General features: G+C 38.0%; 1 protein-coding gene across 1 annotated transcript in view; it reads left to right on the top strand.

Annotated features, from left to right (window-relative positions):
* RORA (RAR related orphan receptor A) overlaps positions 1-17,255 on the top strand; it is a 53,660-nt gene extending 36,405 nt beyond the window's left edge. The window contains 7 exon segments of the mRNA XM_015563006.1: positions 3-50; positions 6,430-6,551; positions 8,155-8,287; positions 9,141-9,248; positions 10,625-10,735; positions 11,682-11,794; positions 12,799-17,255. Coding sequence (XP_015418492.1) covers positions 3-50; positions 6,430-6,551; positions 8,155-8,287; positions 9,141-9,248; positions 10,625-10,735; positions 11,682-11,794; positions 12,799-12,963 — 800 coding nt within the window. The 3' untranslated portion in view covers positions 12,964-17,255.
* Positions 17,256-20,778: the final 3,523 nt, after the last annotated feature.

The raw sequence follows: 20,778 nt of genomic DNA on the forward strand, positions 1-20,778 counted from the left end.
TTCCTTCACCAATGGAGAGACTTCTCCAACTGTGTCCATGGCAGAACTAGGTAATGGCTTCCATGTTTCTGTTGGGATGTGCTCTTTACGCCCTATGAAGTAAATAGGATATGCCTGGCTTTCCTCTAATGAGTTATGATGTTATTAAAATGATGGAGCTAGAAGGGAAATAGACCTTTACCCTTTGGACCACTTCATAAGCCCACCTGCCCCCTTGCTTTTGACTGCCCACTGTTTCATTGTATATGCAAGAGAAACCTTGACCTCTCAGCTTCAGAGATGGGTCGACGTGAACTTAAAGCAGTCTTAAAATGCCACAGAAAACTGGTAAGTCCAGGGAAGGGCCCCATTAACTTCATTAGTTATTTACGTACTTATATTCCAGGTATTGCTTTATACCTGAAGTCATAAAAATGGCCGTCCACAAACTGAATCTGGCCCATAATATATTTTCGGATTAATACAGAGTTTTAAATTTTTGAATCAGTTGCCAAAATTTAAAAACTGGTCCACATAAAAATTCAGATAGTCAGCTTCTTATGGGAGGGAGCAAATAATCGAGGTATAAGGGACCAGCAACAATTAAATGGCATCAGCTAACACCTTGAGGTGGGCCGGCCCCACTTCCCCCATCTGTGTGATTGCCCGTGCCTGCAAGTGTTGCAATCCTGGTGTATGCTATACATGTTTAAGGGAAATGGGCTTCTTTATTTGCCAGAATGTTTTGATGATGGATATTGGTGACAAAGCTGATGTTTTTCATAGAAGACTCATCATACACAAAAACAAACAAACAAACAAAAAACCCACACACACACACAACAACAAAAAAAGAAAGAAAGAAAAATATCCTGTCAATTTCTTATTCCTGTGACATTTTTGCTTCTTGGGTGATGTGACCTAGAAATGTTAACAACACAGACAATGAAAAACTTTCCATTTCAAGGAGGCTGTGTTAGCATCCTCTGATATATTTAATCGATTTTTAAGGACAGCACTGTTGTCAGAGGAACTTTGATAAGAACCTTTGCGGTTTTAGAATTTGATCTGTCCCTCCCCATGACTCCTCACACAAGGTTATAATCCTTTGGGATATTTCAATTAGTTGCTGTGGCGATGGCTCAGTTAATACGCGGAGAGAATAAAGACTTCAGAGGGAAAGGCACGGGCGGGTGCTGACTTGAGCACCGAAATCCTCGGTTCACAGGAAAAGCGGTTGTGCTCTTTAGATGGTTTCTCCACCTCTGTACCCCATAAAACATTTCTAAGTGAAATTTATATTTCCAGTAAAATATCTCTCCAAATAGAACAAATTGAATGTTCTTTACGGTTTTTGCACAAGCGCCTCTTTATGGGTCTAAATTTAAATCCTCAAGAGCAGGGCCATTTTAAGCCTGGTCTGTAACCACTGAGCAGCGTTAAAGGTGGATCGCAGCTCTTTTGATTAACAGAGAAACCTCTGCACTAGAAGCCAAGCTGAGCAGAGGTAGGTTTGATTTTATTTTTCTTGAACTAGAACAAAAACCTTACATTTTTGTCGTGAAATCTTGGTTGGCTGAGCCTTAAGCAGAACGGTAATGAAAGTAAAATTTTCAGAAATGAATAAGGATTTGATTGAAAGCTGACATGGTATCATGAAAAATGGCCTGGCTCACTTTACCTTGGGTCTGCTTCCACCTTCCCATAAATACTAGTGAGTCTATCCAGTTTGCTTATCAGATATTCAACCGTGAAATAAATCCACAGGACTTAGCAGAAGTGTTTCCCGTGAAGGTGGCACTTAGGCTAAAAGTGTACTCGTGAGTACCTGAGTGGGGCCAGAAATGCTAAGCACATCCCCCCAGCTTCCTCTTCCCCCACAAACCAGTTTCCTCTTCCACTCGTGTCATCTCCCAGTGTAGCCTGGGAGCTCGATGCCCTCATACATTCTCCAGGTTCTCCTAAATGAGGGAGTTTTTACATGTGTTGTGGCATTTTCCAGGATGAATAAACTTAACTTGTCACTAAGTCCAACACCCAAAACTTAAACAAGAATTTATCTGAAAAAGATATTTTCTATCCCACTTACTTGGACAAAATAGTTTGAAGAGTTAAGAGTAGCCTAGAAGTGACCAAAGACTTCGCTGTTCCTTCTTCACAGCTGCATTTCCTTTTGGGCTTAAGTCCTGCTATCTCTTTAACTAAGACTCTTGACTCCATTTTAGGCTAAATTTTGTCATCAGATTTTAAACAAATGAAAACATTATTCAACTGGAAAATAAATTATAAATTAACATATTGGAAGCTCAATTCTTTCAATAATAGTATCCACAATCCATTACTTTTAATGGGAATATGTCTGCATTCATGGCCAGGAAGTGTTGCCCTTGATGTATAATTAGTGCCTGAATTACATATTCTAGATAAGCCATTTAGGTTCATTAAAAAAAACTAACTGCAATTATACTGTAATAAAAAAACTAAAGCCCATGCAAGAGAGACAGTGACATGCTGGGCAAAGCGTGAGACAAGAAGTCAGCTTATATGGGTTGTGGTCCTGGCTTTGCAAAAAGTTCTACAACCCAGTATAAATCATGTAAACTCTGCAAGCTATAGTCTCTCTACCTATTGAGTATAAAGACTCTGGAGCCAAACTGTGTGTGTTTAAAATTGGCCACTTGCCACCTATGACACCTCTATAAAATGGAGATAATACTAGTACCTTCCTCCTAGTGTTGTTACAAAGATTAAATAATAAAAAAGAAAAGAAAAAAAAATATATATATATATTCTGAATATATATTATAAGGGTGGCACATAGTAAATGCTACATAAGTATTAATTATCGTCACTATTAATGTTGTTATTATCTGTAAACTGAAGAGAATTTGGACCAGATGATGTCTAACGTTCCTTCCCACTGAGAAAATCTGTGACTAACTCAGAAGTCAGGATTTTCCATCTGAAGTATCTAGACCTTGGCCGTATTGATGAAGCTATCCTGATTGAGGAGTTATCCTCTGAACTCAGACCAGAAACCAGGTCTCCTAACTCCTAGTTCCAAGTGCTTCACTATTCCAGGCTGTTTTGCTAAGAGACCACACTAACTTGTTGACTTTTACTCAGTCTGACATGTTCTCCTTCGCTGAAGTGGAGATTTGAAAACAGCAAAGTGTCTAAGATCTGACACTTGCCAAATCCACTCGTGAATCCGGAGTCAAAGGCAATTGGTGAGCAGTTGGCAAGAAAGCAGCCACTGCCCTCTACTGGTTAGTCACATACATTGTATCATTCACTTCCACTACGGAAAGCTGGACCCAAACAGATAGGGGTGAGTGGGGATGACTTTTAGGATGAAGTGAAATAACAACATGCTGACCATATTAACTGGGGGGAAAGCATGATCTGGAAGAGAACACTATGAGCTTCTTCGCTCCCTTTTCCTCACAGGATCCCCGTTTCTCTGTGAACTATTCATCATTTTTTTCATATCTGCAAAACTTGGTTTACATTCTGGAATCTGTCTTCTATAGTGACACCCTTTCTATAGGCTATAGTTCACAGACTGATTTACACACTGCTTGTTTCCGACTTCCCATTATTTGTGTCTTTATTCTCCTCTTCACAAACGTCATTAATTCTAAGGCAGGCGATTTACTGGCTTCTCCCTCTTCCTCTCAGCTTCTCTGTGTCTTTCCTTTAAATTCTTTTCTTTTGTTCGCTTTCTATTTTTATGATATTGATTTGTATTGTTTTGTTGCTGTGTGTTGTGAATAGGGCCATTAAGATTTATTGTTCCAGTGTCTCTAAAGCAAGCATGTTAAACTCAAAGGCTAACTTGGGCCAAATAAACAAGGTTTAAGTTCACGTGGGCCGCAAAAAAACAACAGCTTCAATTTTCACAGAAACATAGGTTTAGTTTGCTAGAGTCATGCTGAATACAAAGGGCTGAAATAAATGAGTCATTGTTAACATAAAATAATAAAACATTTTTTTAAAAACTAATATTTTTTCTTGAACATTAACTTACCAGACACTGAATAACTGCACAAATTAATAAGCATAATGCAAGTAAACCTATTTTTCTTGTTCTCCGAAAGCGAAATATTTCCTGTTGCACACACCAAACAAGTCAGTCCAAGGCTAATGACAAGGCAATCAGCCCAAAAATATTCGCTGCTAGTATTAGTGGAGAGAAATGGTGTGCCTGTACGCAAGGCACGTAAGGGAAATGAATGCAACCCGATTATAGTAGTCATTAGCAAACGTTGTAGTTCATTATTAATAATTATGTATAACAGGATATTGTAAAAATTAAGTTACGAAATTTTTATTAAGATGTTTCTTACATACCGTTATATTGGCTGGGCCACAAAAATATTTGTTGTGGGCCGCTTGCAGCCCGCCGGCCATGAGTGTGACATGCTTGCTCTAATTGCAGGCTTCCTGGAGGTGAGCTTGCTCTATTTTCATGCAGACAAATCTGATTCTGTTTTGACAAAAAGCAGCAACAAATTCCCAGATAAATAAATAGTCTTACTACTGTTACCCAGTTTACATTGAACACCATTCTTTTAAATGGCGTTCCTATTTAATATTCAAGGCCCTGAGATGGGGGTTCCTTTTTGGTATGGTTTCATAGTCACAGAATCTTATCAGTTTTTCTTTTAAAACTTTTCACTATCCTTCCCTTCCATAACAATGATTGCCAGCCTGCTTAGTCCCTCACATCTAGTTCCAGCAGCCTTCTATGTGGTCCTCCTGCCCCCATCTTCTCCGTCCTCCAATCCAATCACGGAACTGCTGGTTCTGTTTCCCCAGGTGCAGTGTTCAGTACCTCCGCTCCTGGAGAATCCTGGGGACTCCTTTTGTTTCATCAAGTCCAGACTCAATCCTAACACTCAAGATCCTTCAGGATTTGGACTCTTACCTTCTCATATTTCTATTTTGATTCTATCACTTTATCACATCTTCCTGTCCTATAAATGCTATGTTGGTTCCTTCATCGGCCCTCCCTCGAATGTAGAACTGGCCTACCCCTCACACCACTGGCCTCCACCTACCAAATCCTACCCATCCTTCAGACTCCAATTCAGATGCCCCTCTTCTGCTGCGGAGAAGCACCCACTAATTTCCCTAAGGCAAACATTCACCTCTCCCTTCCCTGACAGCATCTATTATCATTTTTTCTTTCTCTTCTGATATGATTCAACTTTACACTTTTTAAAAAATATTTTTTACTAGAGGCCCAGTGCCCGAATTCATGCACAGTTGGGGTCTGGCTCACCCGCACCAATCCAGCAGGCTCGCCAGGGGGAGGGGGTGTGGGAAATTGGCCTGCTGGCCCCACCCCCTAGTCAAACTCCTGGTCGAGCAGATAATTTGCATATTAGCCTTTTATTTTATAGGATTGATGTCAGAGAGAGGAAGGGAGAGAGAAACATCAATGATGAGAATTATTGATTGGCTGCCTCCTGCATGCCCCCAACAACCTAGGCATGTGCTCTGACTGGGAATCAAATCATGACCTCCTGGTTCATGGGTCAATGCTCAACCACTGAGCCACACAGGCTGGGCTCAACTTTATCCTTTATTGTCTCATGCCTTGAATTGTCCTTTCAGCATGTCCATATATGCTCACCACATTATAAATTCCAGAGAAGCTTTTTTGGCATCTATCTCTTATAATATCTTCCAAGTCCCTATATTCTAGTATAACAAGAACTAATGTTAGCTAGCACTCACTTTGTAACTCTCCCTAAATGCTCAACTCATTTAATTCTCACAGAAGCCCTATGGAATAGATACTACCTTCCTTGTTTTACAATTAAGAAACCAAAACACAGAGAGGTTAAATAACTTATCCAAGATCACACAGCTAGTAAGTAGCAGGGCTGAGGTTCAAACTCAGTCATTTTGGTTCCAGAGTCTGTTCTTAACCACTGAACTATGTATAGCAAACATAGTAGGCCCTCAGTAATGCTTGTTCTTCTGTCTGCAAAAAAGCACTAAAGAAATGCATTGCTGTTGCCATAAAAGAGTACCACTTACTAAATTTTCAAGAGTAAAACTTAGGTCATTGTATATGGCAGGTGTGTCCTTATAAAAATGCAAAGAAGAGGCTGTGCCCATCATGCCCCATGTCACTCTAGATCAATATTTGTTCATTTCAAGACATTGGTGGAAAGGCATGGAAGAAGGTGAGGGTCAGGAGTGTCTTTGAAGTCACCAAGATTTATTGCTAACTGTTGGCTTTGCCTGTCTTTCATGCTCATGTTCCAAAAAACAGAATAGTTCCAGATTGCTTATTTAAGTGCATAAAGATCATAAAACTGAATCCGCATGATGCTTTCTACTTGTTACTTTTTAAAGCATATATTAAGCAGGGAAAAACACCGATTACCCAAAGAGCTTGGCTTTTCATGTCATGATCTCCTGTTTTCTGCTTAGAGCACCTTGCACAGAATATATCGAAATCGCATCTGGAAACTTGCCAATACTTGAGAGAAGAGCTCCAGCAGATAACGTGGCAGACCTTTCTGCAGGAGGAGATTGAGAACTATCAGAACAAGGTATACTCTGGACAATTTACCAAGGGAGGAGGCAGAGTGGGAGGGGTTTTCCTGCAGGGGATTTGGTCAAGACTACCAAAGGCCAAGAATGAATGCCTTACGTCAGATATCAGATTTCTGTGTAAAACTCTTGCTTCCAGAGCTGATTATGTACTTGAGGCTTTGTCTTCTTACTGAGATGCCAGCATGCAAAATTTCAGCAGTAGCAAACAAATTCTGTTTCAGCAGTAGCAAACAAATTCAGCAGCAAACAAACTGTACACACATCTCCTATCATTTGTCAACAGGGCACTACATTAAGCAGTTTCCAAAATCTAAATGAATTGGGATTTGTCCCACTATCATAATGGAATGTTGATTCAAGATCAGGAAGTTCATGTAAAATACGTAATTTAGCCTCATGTTCCAAGAGGCTCAGAAGAAGGAGTTTAGAGAGTATGTGCACAGGAAGGTTTGGAATCCAAGATTGTCACTCCAGTCTGAACCTAACAGTGTGAGGCTGACAAGTGTTGCTACTTGACTTTTTTCTATAAAACAATGTGATCAACAAGCCACCAAAATGGGAGGGCAGGGCTAGAGAAGGGGAACTTTTAATTATTTCTTCTCCCTTTGGGTAAAGAAAATGTGGTGTTTTCCCCTGATATAGAAATTCAGACTTAGGAAGGACCCTAGAGAGTATTTAGGCTAATGCTGCCCCTCATTTTACATAGGAGGACACTAATTTCCATTGGCATGTGGTTGGAGAGTGCAAACACCAGGACTAGACCATGACGCCAGCTCCTAATTCAGTGTTTCTTCCGCCCCGTCCTATTGGTGGAAACAGTCTTACACTAAGGTTGGGGGAACAACCAAACACCACCGCTGATTCAGGTTCCCCTGTCACTGAACTGGAGAGTGGGTATATAAAAAGAATTAAACAGGACAGGTTGGGAACAGCAACACACCCTTTGCTTGTCTTTGCTGTAGCGGGTGATACCAGCAGCCAAAGGGAAGTGCAGAGGGAAGCAGGAAAGCAGTAAGAAGCAGCAAAGTGTCTGGGATGGGATTCAGAGCCAGAGATGCTAGGAGTTGAATCCCAGCTCCGACACCTGTTCACTGTGAAATGTCCCTGAGCGTCTGTGCCCACTTATGGAAAATGGGAAGATGCTCTTGTGAAAATGAAGTAAGACCAGGGTGTCATAAAGCACCCAGCGCATAACAGGCATACAATACGTGTGATTGACTCCCCCTGTAGTCCCCTTTCCCCAGTAAAGTGGTGTTAAATTCCCCAAGGCAAAACAATGGCTTAAAAGAAGACCCTGCTTTGCTATTCTCTGCAGCTCAGGGTGAAAGCAGTGACCTGTATTTTCATCTTCTGCTACCTAGATGCTCATAGTATCTTCCCTGGTCCCTTTGCCACTAAGGAGGTAAGAGAGGGATTGAAGATGAGAAGGGACTTGGAAGCAATCATTGTATCAAGTAACTGGCCAACTGTTTACTTTTTAAACCTCGAGCCTGTTTGAATCCGTTTCCAAAGAAGGATTTTACAGAAGAGGAATAGTTAAACCCATTGAGCCAAGGATGTGGGTAACCATGTATGCTAACCTGTCTCCTCCTTTAACAGCAGCGGGAGGTGATGTGGCAGTTGTGTGCCATCAAAATCACAGAAGCTATACAGTACGTGGTGGAGTTTGCCAAACGCATCGATGGATTTATGGAACTGTGTCAAAACGATCAAATTGTGCTTCTCAAAGCAGGTATGTGCTTTGCAAGTGAATTTTGAGATCTCTTCCTAACCTGCTTTCACCTGCCTATTAAAGAAATGCTTGGTAAGGAAGGTGTCGGGAACAGTTTTTCTCCGATGATAATGGCTTAGGTTTCTCTTAGCAGAGACTGAGTTCTTCTTAAAGGTTTTGGAGCTATTTGCCGGGAACCTTCCCTCCATAGTCTCCTCTGAGTGAAAATATTAATTTGAAGGACACCTGCATTCCCTAATTTTACCATTGCCTGTGTTTTGTTTTACACTTCAGGTCCTCAGAGCTTCCAATAAGTTGTTAGGGAAAAGACTGGAACCTCAGAGAGAGCCCTGGGAGTTTTTTTGTTTGTTTTTTTGCTTGTTTGTTTTTTAAGTTTTTAATTGACTTTAGAGAAGGGGAAGAGAGAGAAAGAGAGAGATTTTGTTGTTCCACTTATTTATGCATTTATTGGTTGGTTCTTGTATGTGCCCTGACCTGGGTCTAACCCGCAACCTTGGCAGATGGGAACAATGCTCTAACCAACTGAACGACCTGGCCAGGGCTTTTTATTTGTTTTAATAAATATAAATAAATATTTGATTATCAACTCTGACACTTCTTACTGCAAGACAGAAGAGTGGCAAAGAAGTCATTTGTAAATCACTCCTCTCTTCGGTGAAGCAGACCTTGGCTTCAGCACAGGTGTTTCATTACACTAGTGAACTTTTCCCTTTTGGACAGAGAGGCAGTGTGACTGAGCACCCACTGGCTACACCACCCCCAGGGCGCTCATTCAGACACGGGTCTCTCCATCAGTGCCTTTGAAATCCACCCGCCGAGGCGGACTAACCCGCGCCCTCCTGCCTTTGTGTAGGTTCCCTGGAGGTGGTGTTCATCAGAATGTGCCGTGCCTTTGACTCCCAGAACAACACCGTGTACTTCGATGGGAAATATGCCGGCCCTGATGTCTTCAAATCCTTAGGTAAGGACGTCTGGCTGTTGGTCTTTAAATTGGAGTTACAAGAACAGGTGGGAGCTGGGTGAAACCTCTTTTTGAACAATATGGAAACTGGTTATTGGGAAACAATAATGAAAGAATTTTATACCTATTTTACTTTATAGCTGACACTATAGAAAATTCACATGCCTCAGATGTGCTTTGCCTGTATTACCTGTGAAGATCTAATATTTCATTTTATCTAGCTGGCAACTGAAGACATTTATATTACATATCCATTCAGTGTCCTTCCAAATTTTAAGATCCAGATAAGCAGGAGGCATGTTATTTAGATAAATTAGAGGATGTGATCTGATACATAAAATCAAGCAAAGAGCTCAAAAGTGTGCCCTCAGGTAATTATTAATGAGAATTAAATGTCGATCTCAGAGAAATAAAGTATTACTAAGTGAAACTGACATACACCATATAAATAATTTATATTGGATTTTATAATTTAAATGAAGTGGTTTATAGTTATTAAGATTGGGACAATATCCAAGATAGCTTATGTGAATTTTAAAACACCAAAATGACAGAAGGGGTGGATAGCCTGTTTCCATTTAAAATACAGGGTGGGAAAAGTAGGTTTACAGTTGTGAGTACGTGAAACAGTTTATTCTTATAACATTATTAATTATTGTATTATTTTGCATACAATAATGTGTGTGTGTGTGTGTGTGTGTGTGTAAATATAATATGCAAATCTGAAAAAAATAGACACCAAACTTAACCAGTCTTTGGGGAATGGATCATTTTTCTATAGACTTTCACATTCTATATTTTCAATTCTGTACCAGTTACAGTGATTTCACCACTATAATATGTCATTTGTTAGAATTTAGAGGAAATAGAGACAAACATCAAAATGAGAGGTTTTCACATTTCAGTAAGATTGTAGCTGTTAAACTCTGTTGGTTAGGAGTGTGAGCTCTGAAGTCAAGCAGCCTGACTTAGAATCTCAGGATGTTACTTCCTATGTATAACCTTAGGTATATCACTTTCCTCTCCAACTATGTTTTTTCACCTCTAAAATGGGGATAGTAAAAATAATACGTCCTTAATCGGGCTGTTGTGAAATAGTAGGAAACCCAAAGAAATTTCTTAGAGCAGTACCTAACATAGGAATCACTCAGCACAAGAAGTTTACTCTCATTATTTTGAATGATGATATGATGATGATGATGATGATGATAGGGATGGTGATAGTGATGATGATGTTGGCTAAATAGATGTTTCCTCTAAGATTTCAAACTGTTAAACTGTAGAAATGTTATCACTATCCCTCTTCACCTTCTTCTATATTTTTGTCCTAGGATAATTATCAAAACCCTAAACTCTCTTTATTTTAATGTTGGCAGGTTGTGAAGACTTTATTAGCTTTGTATTTGAATTTGGAAAGAGTTTATGTTCTATGCACCTGACGGAAGATGAAATTGCATTATTTTCTGCATTTGTACTGATGTCAGCAGGTAACAGAACCAAATAAAAATAAAGTGGTTTAAAAGTTGTCCAGGTAGAGACTTTTTACAAGGTCCATAACTTTTAGAATATTCGGGAGGCTGCCAAGAGAGGCTGCCTCACTTATTAAGCTTATTTTTAATTTTTTCAAATAACAACCTCCCCCCCCACACACACACACACATACATCTGCCTTTTAAGAAGACTGATAAACTCCTAATAAATGAGAATTGAGTAAAACCATTCTGATAAACTCCTAATAAATGAGTATTGAGTAAAACCCAGTCCACAATTAACCTCCTGACACCAAGAGAAATGGTATGGTGGAGTCGGGTTGTCCTTCTTAGTACCAGTCTCCAAGATAACATCCAACTTTTTCCTGAAATCCACTTGGATGTCCTCTACAAGTTTATGTGCATTTAATCCATGTTTTCACCCGCACTGCCTCTTGGAGATCATCAGTGTACTGTCTTCTACTTGGAATTCTTACACATAAAGAATTCATCCTAAATTACCAACTTTTAAGTCGTCTGGAATGCTATTGGCAGTTAGTTGTCTTATATTATAAGGTTATCTCCATAATTTCTGGAAAGGCTATCAGAATTGCTATGAATATTTCATTTAGAAATGTTATTTTTAGAAAGGCTTGAAGGGCCATAGTGATTTCATTGTACCTGTATGTACATGACCTTAGATTTAAATTGCTATCCTTTTTGGAAGGGGAGCACCCTCCCTTCCTTTAAGTACCAGTAAGAATGGAAATGTTTAATACCCTTTATACTGTCATAGATTAGTTTTCCGTTCCCTTAGGAATATATTTTGAAAGAATAGTGAAACTGGCCTGCTAGTCTCTAACTCTGCTTTGTGGTATGATACTCTGGGTCTAAGAGTCAGGAGGAATTGGGTATCTGGCACCATGTTGGAGGAACACTAAGGGCTATCATTTCTTGTGTTTAGATCGCTCATGGCTGCAGGAAAAGGTAAAAATTGAAAAACTGCAACAGAAAATTCAGCTAGCTCTTCAACACGTCCTACAGAAGAACCACCGAGAAGACGGAATACTAACAAAGGTGAGAACCAACCATTTCCAGTTGGCATAGCTTGAATTACCCCTTGCCACATACCAAGTGCCCTTGTAGGTCATCTGACCAGCCCCCCAAAGTATCAGTAAGCAACAGGCCACTGAAAGGAATAAATATCTCCATTTCAAAAAAGTTCTGTTGGGCCAAACTTCTGGTTAAATTCTATTTATCATCATTGCTTGTAAAGTGCCCGACAGTAATAGGGAAATAATGTAGTAGAATTTTTTAACAATTAATGCATTCTGGAAATCCTCTTCCTAGTCCATCAAAGTTGAACACAAAGCAGAGTTAATGTTCTGCATTGAGAGAAATTAGAGAATTTTTGAATGTTGGGAGAGAAAATGATGAAGCACTAAAACAATTAACCAGGATAACCTTATATTCTGATATTAGTTCAATTTCCATTAAATTCATCAGTCATCAACAATAATTGACTTTCTTTATTTTCTTCATCAATTTACCATTACTACCTTGTATTCAAAGCATAAGGTTTTATTTTTGCTAATTATTATATTTTGCAATAAAAGCATAATTAGGATGTCAAATTAAAATCTGCTAATATTCTTCAGTGCTAGAGCCAGGAGTATGTATTTGGTCTTAGAAAAATCAGCCCCTTCTTAGATTTTTTTATGTTTTATTGTTCCAGAGGATGATTTGAAAGTGTTTCTTTTTCCTGTTTATTTATTTTTTCTATGTTCTCCTGATAACTAGGTTAGGTCAAGGAGCGGAAATTGGGGGTTAATTGATGCTTTGTTTTTGATGCTCTTTCTCAAGGAGAAACTCATTGTCATTAGAGTTTAATGTATGCCTGGTATTCTATGATATAGCTATGTCCCCATTTATTTTTACCAATCCTCTATTTCTAGACATTTAAGTTGCTTTAAGTGTGTTTCGCCATGATAAACAGTGTTATAAAGATCATCCCAATTCCCTGAATTTTGATTCTCACGTCTGTTCTCCCCTGACAACATGTCCTTTCTTCCACCTTACAGTTAATATGCAAGGTGTCTACATTAAGAGCCTTATGTGGACGACATACAGAAAAGCTAATGGCATTTAAAGCAATATATCCAGACATTGTGCGACTTCATTTTCCTCCGTTATACAAGGAGTTGTTCACTTCAGAATTTGAGCCAGCAATGCAAATTGATGGGTAAATGTATCACCTAAGCGCTTCTAGAATGTCTGAAGTACAAACATGAAAAACAAACAAAAAATATTAACCGAGACACTTTATATGGCCCTGCACAGACCTGGAGCGCCAACACACTGCACATCTTTTGGTGATCGGGGTCAGGCAAAGGAGGGGAAACAATGAAAACAAATAAAAGTTGAACTTGTTTTTCTCATGCATATGATTTCCATTATGCCTACAGATATGGACCCTTTTTCTGTCTTGACTTCTTGATCATTGACCTCTGTTTACAACAGAAGGAGGGTACTAAAGTTGGAAGAATTCCTTTTCTTGTAGCTCACTGCCCACATACTTTCTGCAGAGTCACCCATCTGTTAGTAACAAGAGAGTCCAGCAATAATCGGTGACCGGTGTGCATAGCGGAGGTTGCAGCATTACTTTGCACAACTTGCTCTTTGTCTCATGAAGGAAGTTTTTATTTTTTTTTTCACCGATTATTGCCAGTCAGCAGGATGGCACGTAAAGGGTCCATAGCACTAGCAACAATAGCATTATAATATATTACAGGGTAAATGGGCATGAAGACTATATATAGCTAAAAGAGATATTGTTTATATATTGTTTTAATTAATATAAAATGTAGTTACTGGTGTAGCTTTTCCTGTTGAATTGATAAGGCACTTTCATTTTGCACCTTTTTCTTTAAATTAAATGCTAGCGTGTTCACTGTCGTGTCGCATGTGCACCAGAAACACAAGTTTTACTGAGAAGGCTTGGAAGGTACGTCGGGAGGTATTTATGCTGCTGTTTACAAAATTACTTTCAAAAGACTGGCTGGTCATATCTAGAAATCACGATGTTGGATTATTATTTTTTTACGTGTGAATTTGGAATTAGAAACTGAACTCTCCCTAAATTACACCTTGCATTTGGGTAAGTTTAAGGATAGATGTGTTTATGCTTCATACAAAGTTGAATGGTTGATTGGTGCTGTGGACTTAGACCATCGCGAATATTATTTTTTTAAAAGCTTTTTTAAATGCCACCTAAAGGAGGCAGGAGAGGGGAGGCTCGTTTTATACAATTCAGTAGTTATATAGACTCAGCCTCAACTTGGAATTCGTATGCTTTGAGGACAAATCAGTAACCAGAAGAGTTTATGGGAATCTAGCTTTGATTATAAGAAGGACCCAAAGATTTATATGTGGAGCAAACGCACACTCCTCACATGGGGACATAAAGCATTTACTCTGTGAAAGTTTATGTTCTGGGTGTAATCTAGGAACTGTAAGGGTTGATCTCAGAGTGAACTATTTCTAGACTAGCTGCCTCTAGATGCTATAATTCTAGAACGTTGCTCTCCATATTTCATAGACGATGAATGAGAGGGTGAGGGAGGCATACCATGTTGAATTAGTTTCTGTTATTTAAATATTAAATATTTTAAGCCTTTAAAGTGAAGTCAGTGCTAACTGCAAACGTGTACTTTTGTATTTATCGTCGCTAGAAAACTGTGGACTATAATTTATTTCATTAAATATTTAGAAGATTGCTTGGTTTTGGTGTTCAGGTGAGATAGAGTGAGGGTTGTGTTTTTTTTTTTTAATTTCATGGATTTTTAAAAATAATTCCCAGTGGGGGAAGGAACTGTCTGACACACAAGTGAGCATATTTTAACAATAAGTGACCTTTGGGATGGTAGGCATTGAGATGCTGATTTCAGTCACACTTGGGGTAGGAGTCAAACTTCTGGTCTGACATCAAAGGCCACGTTTGTTCAGTAAAGGGGGCATCCTCCCGTCGTGCAAAGGCGGGAGTTTCCGAGGCGCCCTGTATAGTGGAGAAAGTGTCTCCTGGACCACCGGGGCCCGCCCGACTCTCCTGTGGGGACTGTGGCTCCTGGTGTCAGGCCGGATCCCAGTGCAGGCTTCCCAGAGCCCTCCACTCTGCTCAGACCTCCTCTGACTTCCCGACTTGCTTCCTGAGGGACTTGGAAAAGGAGAAGGAATTATTCACACAGAAGTGTGTATGAAGCCTAAATGACATCTAACTTTTTCCCCCCAAAAAATATAGTAAGGGTTTAACCATAAATAGAAGACAAGAGTATTATTTACTTAAGTTTCTTACAAGCATATAAAACTTTATGAGTGTTTATATAGAGAGGTTAACTATAAGCATATAGTATTTATATTTGGGCAGGAGGGGTTAAAGCAAATTTTTAATTTAAATAAGCATAGTTCCTTTAAAGAGCAATAGTATTTATACTCTGAAAAAAGTACCAAGCTTAGTTCAGTTATTTATTTGTCCGTGTTTCTCCTATTGTTTCTCCTTTGGGGAGAAATGGTGTATTTTTATTTTGGTTTGGTTTTGTTTCCTTTGTTTTCTGTCGTTCTGATTCACTAAATTTGGGGATGGTTTTATTAAAATACATTAACTTCTTTTTAACCAAAGCTTTCTGAATATGACCAGCCTCAGGTGCTAGCGCATTAAAGAGCAACTAAACCTAATTCCAGTGTCCATTTATGAAATGAAAAGAGTTCATTGAACTTCTCTAGGGGTGAGAGAGAACATAATGTTGAACTTAAAAGAAATTCTTTTTCCCAGAAAGGATTTTGCATGTACCTAATGCAAAAAAAAAAAGAGAGAGAAAAAATGATGCTCTAATCACAGCAATAGTCACCCCATGGTGACAGTGCTCTCAAAGTAAGCCAAGATACATTGACATGATGCTGCTACGAGATCTTTGAGAAAGAAAAGCAAATTAGTTCTATAGGGTAGGAACAAGATAGCAGAGGCATGCTCGGTGGCAGGAGGGAACAACTGACTATTATTTGGATCAAAGGTGGGATCTGAAGTTAAACAATAAATTCAGCTGACAAAATATGACGTATAGAAAAGGATGTGAAAAACTTTTCATTTTCATTTTCTTCCTTATTATAGAAACACCTGTGTGATGATACAAAATATTTGGTGATACAGAAAATTATTTGTGATAGTTCTTATAAAGCTCCCTAAACTTAAATAGTCCTTTGATTATTGGAATCACGTCATTGTCATCCAGCTGCTATAAGGCCTTTTATACAATGTTTTACATCAGCTAAATGAGGCTTTTGTACAAAGTCCCAATATCATCGGTTACAACGGTGTCCAAATGGTTGCATTCCATTGGGAAGAAACTGGCCTTGGTCACAATGAAATCAAAAGTGCAGATGAAAGTGCTTTTTTGGGACAGTTTGCAAATTGTGTTAAAGCTATGGATTTTTTTTAAGTGTTCAGCATCCTAATTTACGTTAAAGCTATGGATTTTTTTTTAAGTCTTCAGCATCCTAATTCACCCTTCCTAACTTAAGGAAAACATGACTTAAGACACTGCTTCTAAGTTTGGTTGTTCTTTATAGTGTGGATACCCAGATGTCTGTGAGCGTATAGGGGTGGGCTGAGGGTCAAGTGAGGAGGGAGTGAATGTGTGTGTGCGTGTGCGTGTGTGTGTGTGTGTGTGTGTGTGTGTGTGTGTGTGTGTGTGGTTTTTGTGTATGACCTGCGTGTGTCAGACCGCTTCTAGGCTACTATGTGTCAATGGAAAAGAAAATGTATTCAAAATACTTAAATCAAAAAACTAGAAGATGGGAATAAAAAGATTTATTCTATACAAAGCCTTGTCTGGACCACTTTAGAGAGACTTCTATTTTTTTAACCCTTCTATAAATATTTGATGGCACTTGAAATATTCCTGCAATAAAATGTGATTTGTGTAAAGAAAAAAAAAGATTTTGTAATGTGAAACAAAGAAAGAAAGTAATGTAATTTTCTAAAAAAAAATACAAACAAACAAACTTTGTATTATTTTCTTGATGGAATTTGTCTATCTGTCTTTGGAAAACTTTTTATTTCATTGAATGTGCCATAGTAGAAATATGTGTTTTTAGTTTTAGACTAAGGAATAGCTGTTTGTGTTCCGACATTCCAAAATGCAAAACAACCTAGTAGAGTCTTTAACGAAAAGGTTTAAGTAGGATGTAAGCTTCTCTCATCGTTGCTTTTTTGCACATGTTCTTCATTCCTCTCTAGTGCAATATGTACATAGAGCACTCGCGGGTGTACCTTGATCCCTCAGGGAAAAATACATATTTGTACAGTTGTTATTATTGTTGTTTCTTTTTGTTTTTGGCTAAGGAATGTCGACTGAATCACTTGTTATTGTTGAGGGGCAGCCAGATAATAATCCTAAAGCCACTGTTTCAAACATTGATTGTTTAAATCATGTGTCCTTCCAGTGCTATTAAGATACTAATAATAAAAAGTTATTTTCTGACAGTTCTTTGTGCTGATTGGTGAAAAAAAAAGGGTAAATAAGCACCTTATGATTGACTTACTGTGAATGACAATCCATCTTGATATCAACAAATAGAAAGCCCTATCATTTTGGAGTTGGGTTAAGAGTCAGAAACAATGTGCTCAGGGATCTTCTAAAACTCTTAAAACAGGGTGGCCAGTACTACTGGGACAAATTGTGTTTTTTATTATTAATAATAATGATCATGCTATCCCTCCAAGGCACAGTGAACTGTGTAGAACCAACTGCATGTGTATAAATGTCACTATCATCTCATTTTGTTGAGTTCAAAACGTGTGTTCTTCAGTCTTGTGTACTTAAAAACACTGAATAACTTCCAGAACTGTGGAAAGTTATGCCAGTATGTTCAAAAGATAAATGAACAGGTCATCCACCAACAGAGAGCATCATTCAAAGTACAATCTTGCATACTCCATTTACCATTTCTCAAATAGTTAAAATATTTATGATAAAAATATTTATAGCCTTCAACAATATATTAAAAACTACTCCAAATTCCACATAATATGGATACAAGTGTTTAAACCAAATGAGATAAGGGCCCTGCCTATCAGTGGAGTGAGAGAGGTAAAAGGTAAAATATGTTTTTTCTAATAGCATCAAACAACTACTAATTTCACTGGGTTCATCTCTAGAAGCAAACCAAAAAACTCCCTTTATGTATCACGTCTCCTACTTCCACATTTGTAGTTCTTTTTCTTTTTTTAAAAAAATATATATTTTATTGGTTTTTTACAGAGAGGAAGGAAGAAGGATAAAGAGTTAGAAACATCGATGAGAGAGAAACATCGATCAGCTGCCTCCTGCACACTCCCCACTGGGGATGTGCCCACAACCAAGGTACATGCCCTTGACCGGAATCGAACCTGTAGGCCGACGCTCTACCCACCGAGCCACACCGGTTAGGGCCACATTTGTAGTTTTTAATCTGTCGAAGTAATAAAAGAGATAATGTTTAAAGAAAAAACCCACCTGGTAACAATAGCATGAGCCAGGTTTTAGGGTCATGTTTTACATTTTTGAAATACAGTTTTGATCTCATATTTCAATGTATTGCTTTCCATAAAGGCAGTGAACCTCAGTGTAATTGTTGCCTTTGATTTTTCCATTTCACACTTGGAATACACATTCAGGTGTTTTTTTAAGACCACACAAGAATATAATTTGGGAAAACTTTTCATGTTTTTTTGCACATGTTCTTTATGCCATTTAGATGAAAAGGAAGCTTTTACCCTTATTTTTGAAAATAAATACCATGGAAATGGGAAGAAATCTCTCTCTCTCATATATGTATACATATATATCCATACATATATATGTATACATATATACATATACACACATTATTGACAGTTTTACATATTATACCATTTGATTGCCACTTCTTATAAAGGGATGACACAGCAGAACCCCATAAAAACAACTTCATACAATAAATGAGATTATGTGCCCAGAAAGGCAACTGAAACATTAAATCTTGATCTATTGCTAATAGTCCACCATCCTATCCCTAAACACTAGTACTAGCGAAGAGTTCCACCAGCTTTCATTAAAGAGACCTTCCTATATGATTGTTTATCCTTAGGAGATGAGGAAGCTAACAAGCAATGGCTTTACAAAGCAGTGGGTTCCACTTCTGGATCTGTTTGCTTATTTGCTAGTGCAAATGAGATCAGTTTTGTCGGGCTCTCAGAACAGTTTTAAACATAACCTAAAAGCCTGGTTTCATACCAAGGAAATATCGTAGAAAGGGGTGGGGTAGGGACTTCATGTTTAAACAAACCCTCAGAACTTCAAGCAATAAATACATTCCGTCATTTATTTATTTATAAATGAGTGACAGCATAGTGAATCCTAAGAGAAATGTTTTTTCAGCAGTGACACATAAAATGGAGTCTTGTGTTAAGAAAGTGAGTATGAATATTTTAAATGGATGCCTAGAGAAATCCGTGTTTGCTGTTTACGTTTAGCATGTTTACCACACTAGCAGTATCACACTTCTTTTCTTATTTCTCTCCTAAGAACTAATGAAAGATAGCTCGCTCGCAGCTTTGACATGCTGCCCATGCCATTATGTTGTTCTCCAAGAGCAACTAAAATTTCCCCAGTGTTCATGTGTGACTCCTTTCTCATTCATTATCACTTCAATGTGGATGAATACTGTTTCTAGGAACTTGGTCATCGGTGAACACATTACATATGTAAATGCAGATCATTCTTGAGCATAGAGTGAATATGATTTCACACACACACGAAAAAATTCATATGTACTGTACACACTTTCCTGAATCAAAAATTCTCTTCTGTCCACAATGGTTTGAAATCTCACATTAAAACAGTGGTAAATTTTTATCCATTAGGACATTAGCTGGCTGCTTCTTTAAATGTCCCTGTATTGTCTGCCTGCTCCTTTTGTGGAGATGTGTTTTTGTATTGGATGTTTGGGCCAATGGGAGGCTTCAAGCTACAACATATTTTCCCAGTTTAAATATATTTAACATATGACAAACCCCAGACAAGGCTTTTAATGTGTATAAAGAACTGCAGTGTTAGGTGGTTTATTTGCAAACCGTTTTCGATGTTGTCCATTTTTATGGCACCTTTAACAATATTCTTGTTTCCAAAGTACAAAAACTAGGTTAAATATCTAGCCATAACTGAATGTCAAGCAATAAAACAAATGACCTTTGTGCATAGACTTAAAAAAATACAAATGTTAGACATCTGCATGTAAATGCAATCTCTTGTTTACTGCTTTCCTCAACTCGAGCAATTGATTCCTTATTTCCTGTTAACTTAAGAACTTGTAATGGCCTGTAAACATTTTCTCTCTTACTCTTCTTTCAAATTTACCTTCATCCCTGCTTTTGAGTCATAATATTTAATGTTGTTCTGCACATCTCTATACAGTTAACTTTTTGGCTTTCATTCTGTATAGATAAGAAAATGTTATATTATAAACAGCCTACTCAGTGCAAATATTTATCTGTTTATCAAATCCACAATATGCTGTATAATACTGGTTTTACTATATAATCTATTTTAGACATAGCTGTTTAGAACTAGAGTGTGCTATTTTTGTGTTTTTCTGATGTGTGGTGCTAGATAAGTTACTTTTGTGAACAAAAAAATACACACACCCTTTTATTCCTAGACAATACCACCTTTGGGTCTTGTTAATTTCACTGAGTATAACTATATATTTGTATATATATACATATATATATATATATATCTACCTATGCCCAACTGGCAGCTGTATCAGAGTGCTGGATTTGGGACATGCTTTTCTCTTTAAATACGTACTATCATTATATAAATTATTCTAGAGTGTATTTAATTAGGATAAAATTACTTCCTTAGTATGGATATTTGACATCAGTAGGGTGAATTTGTTTATAAATATGGATATATGAACACTTATTAGCATTGACTTTATGTTTGCTACTGGCTTTATACAATATCTCCTAAGCTGAAAAATAA

Source organism: Myotis davidii, unplaced genomic scaffold, assembly GCF_000327345.1.
Source record: "Myotis davidii unplaced genomic scaffold, ASM32734v1 scaffold57, whole genome shotgun sequence".
In the NCBI taxonomy this organism is placed as follows: domain Eukaryota; kingdom Metazoa; phylum Chordata; class Mammalia; order Chiroptera; family Vespertilionidae; genus Myotis; species Myotis davidii.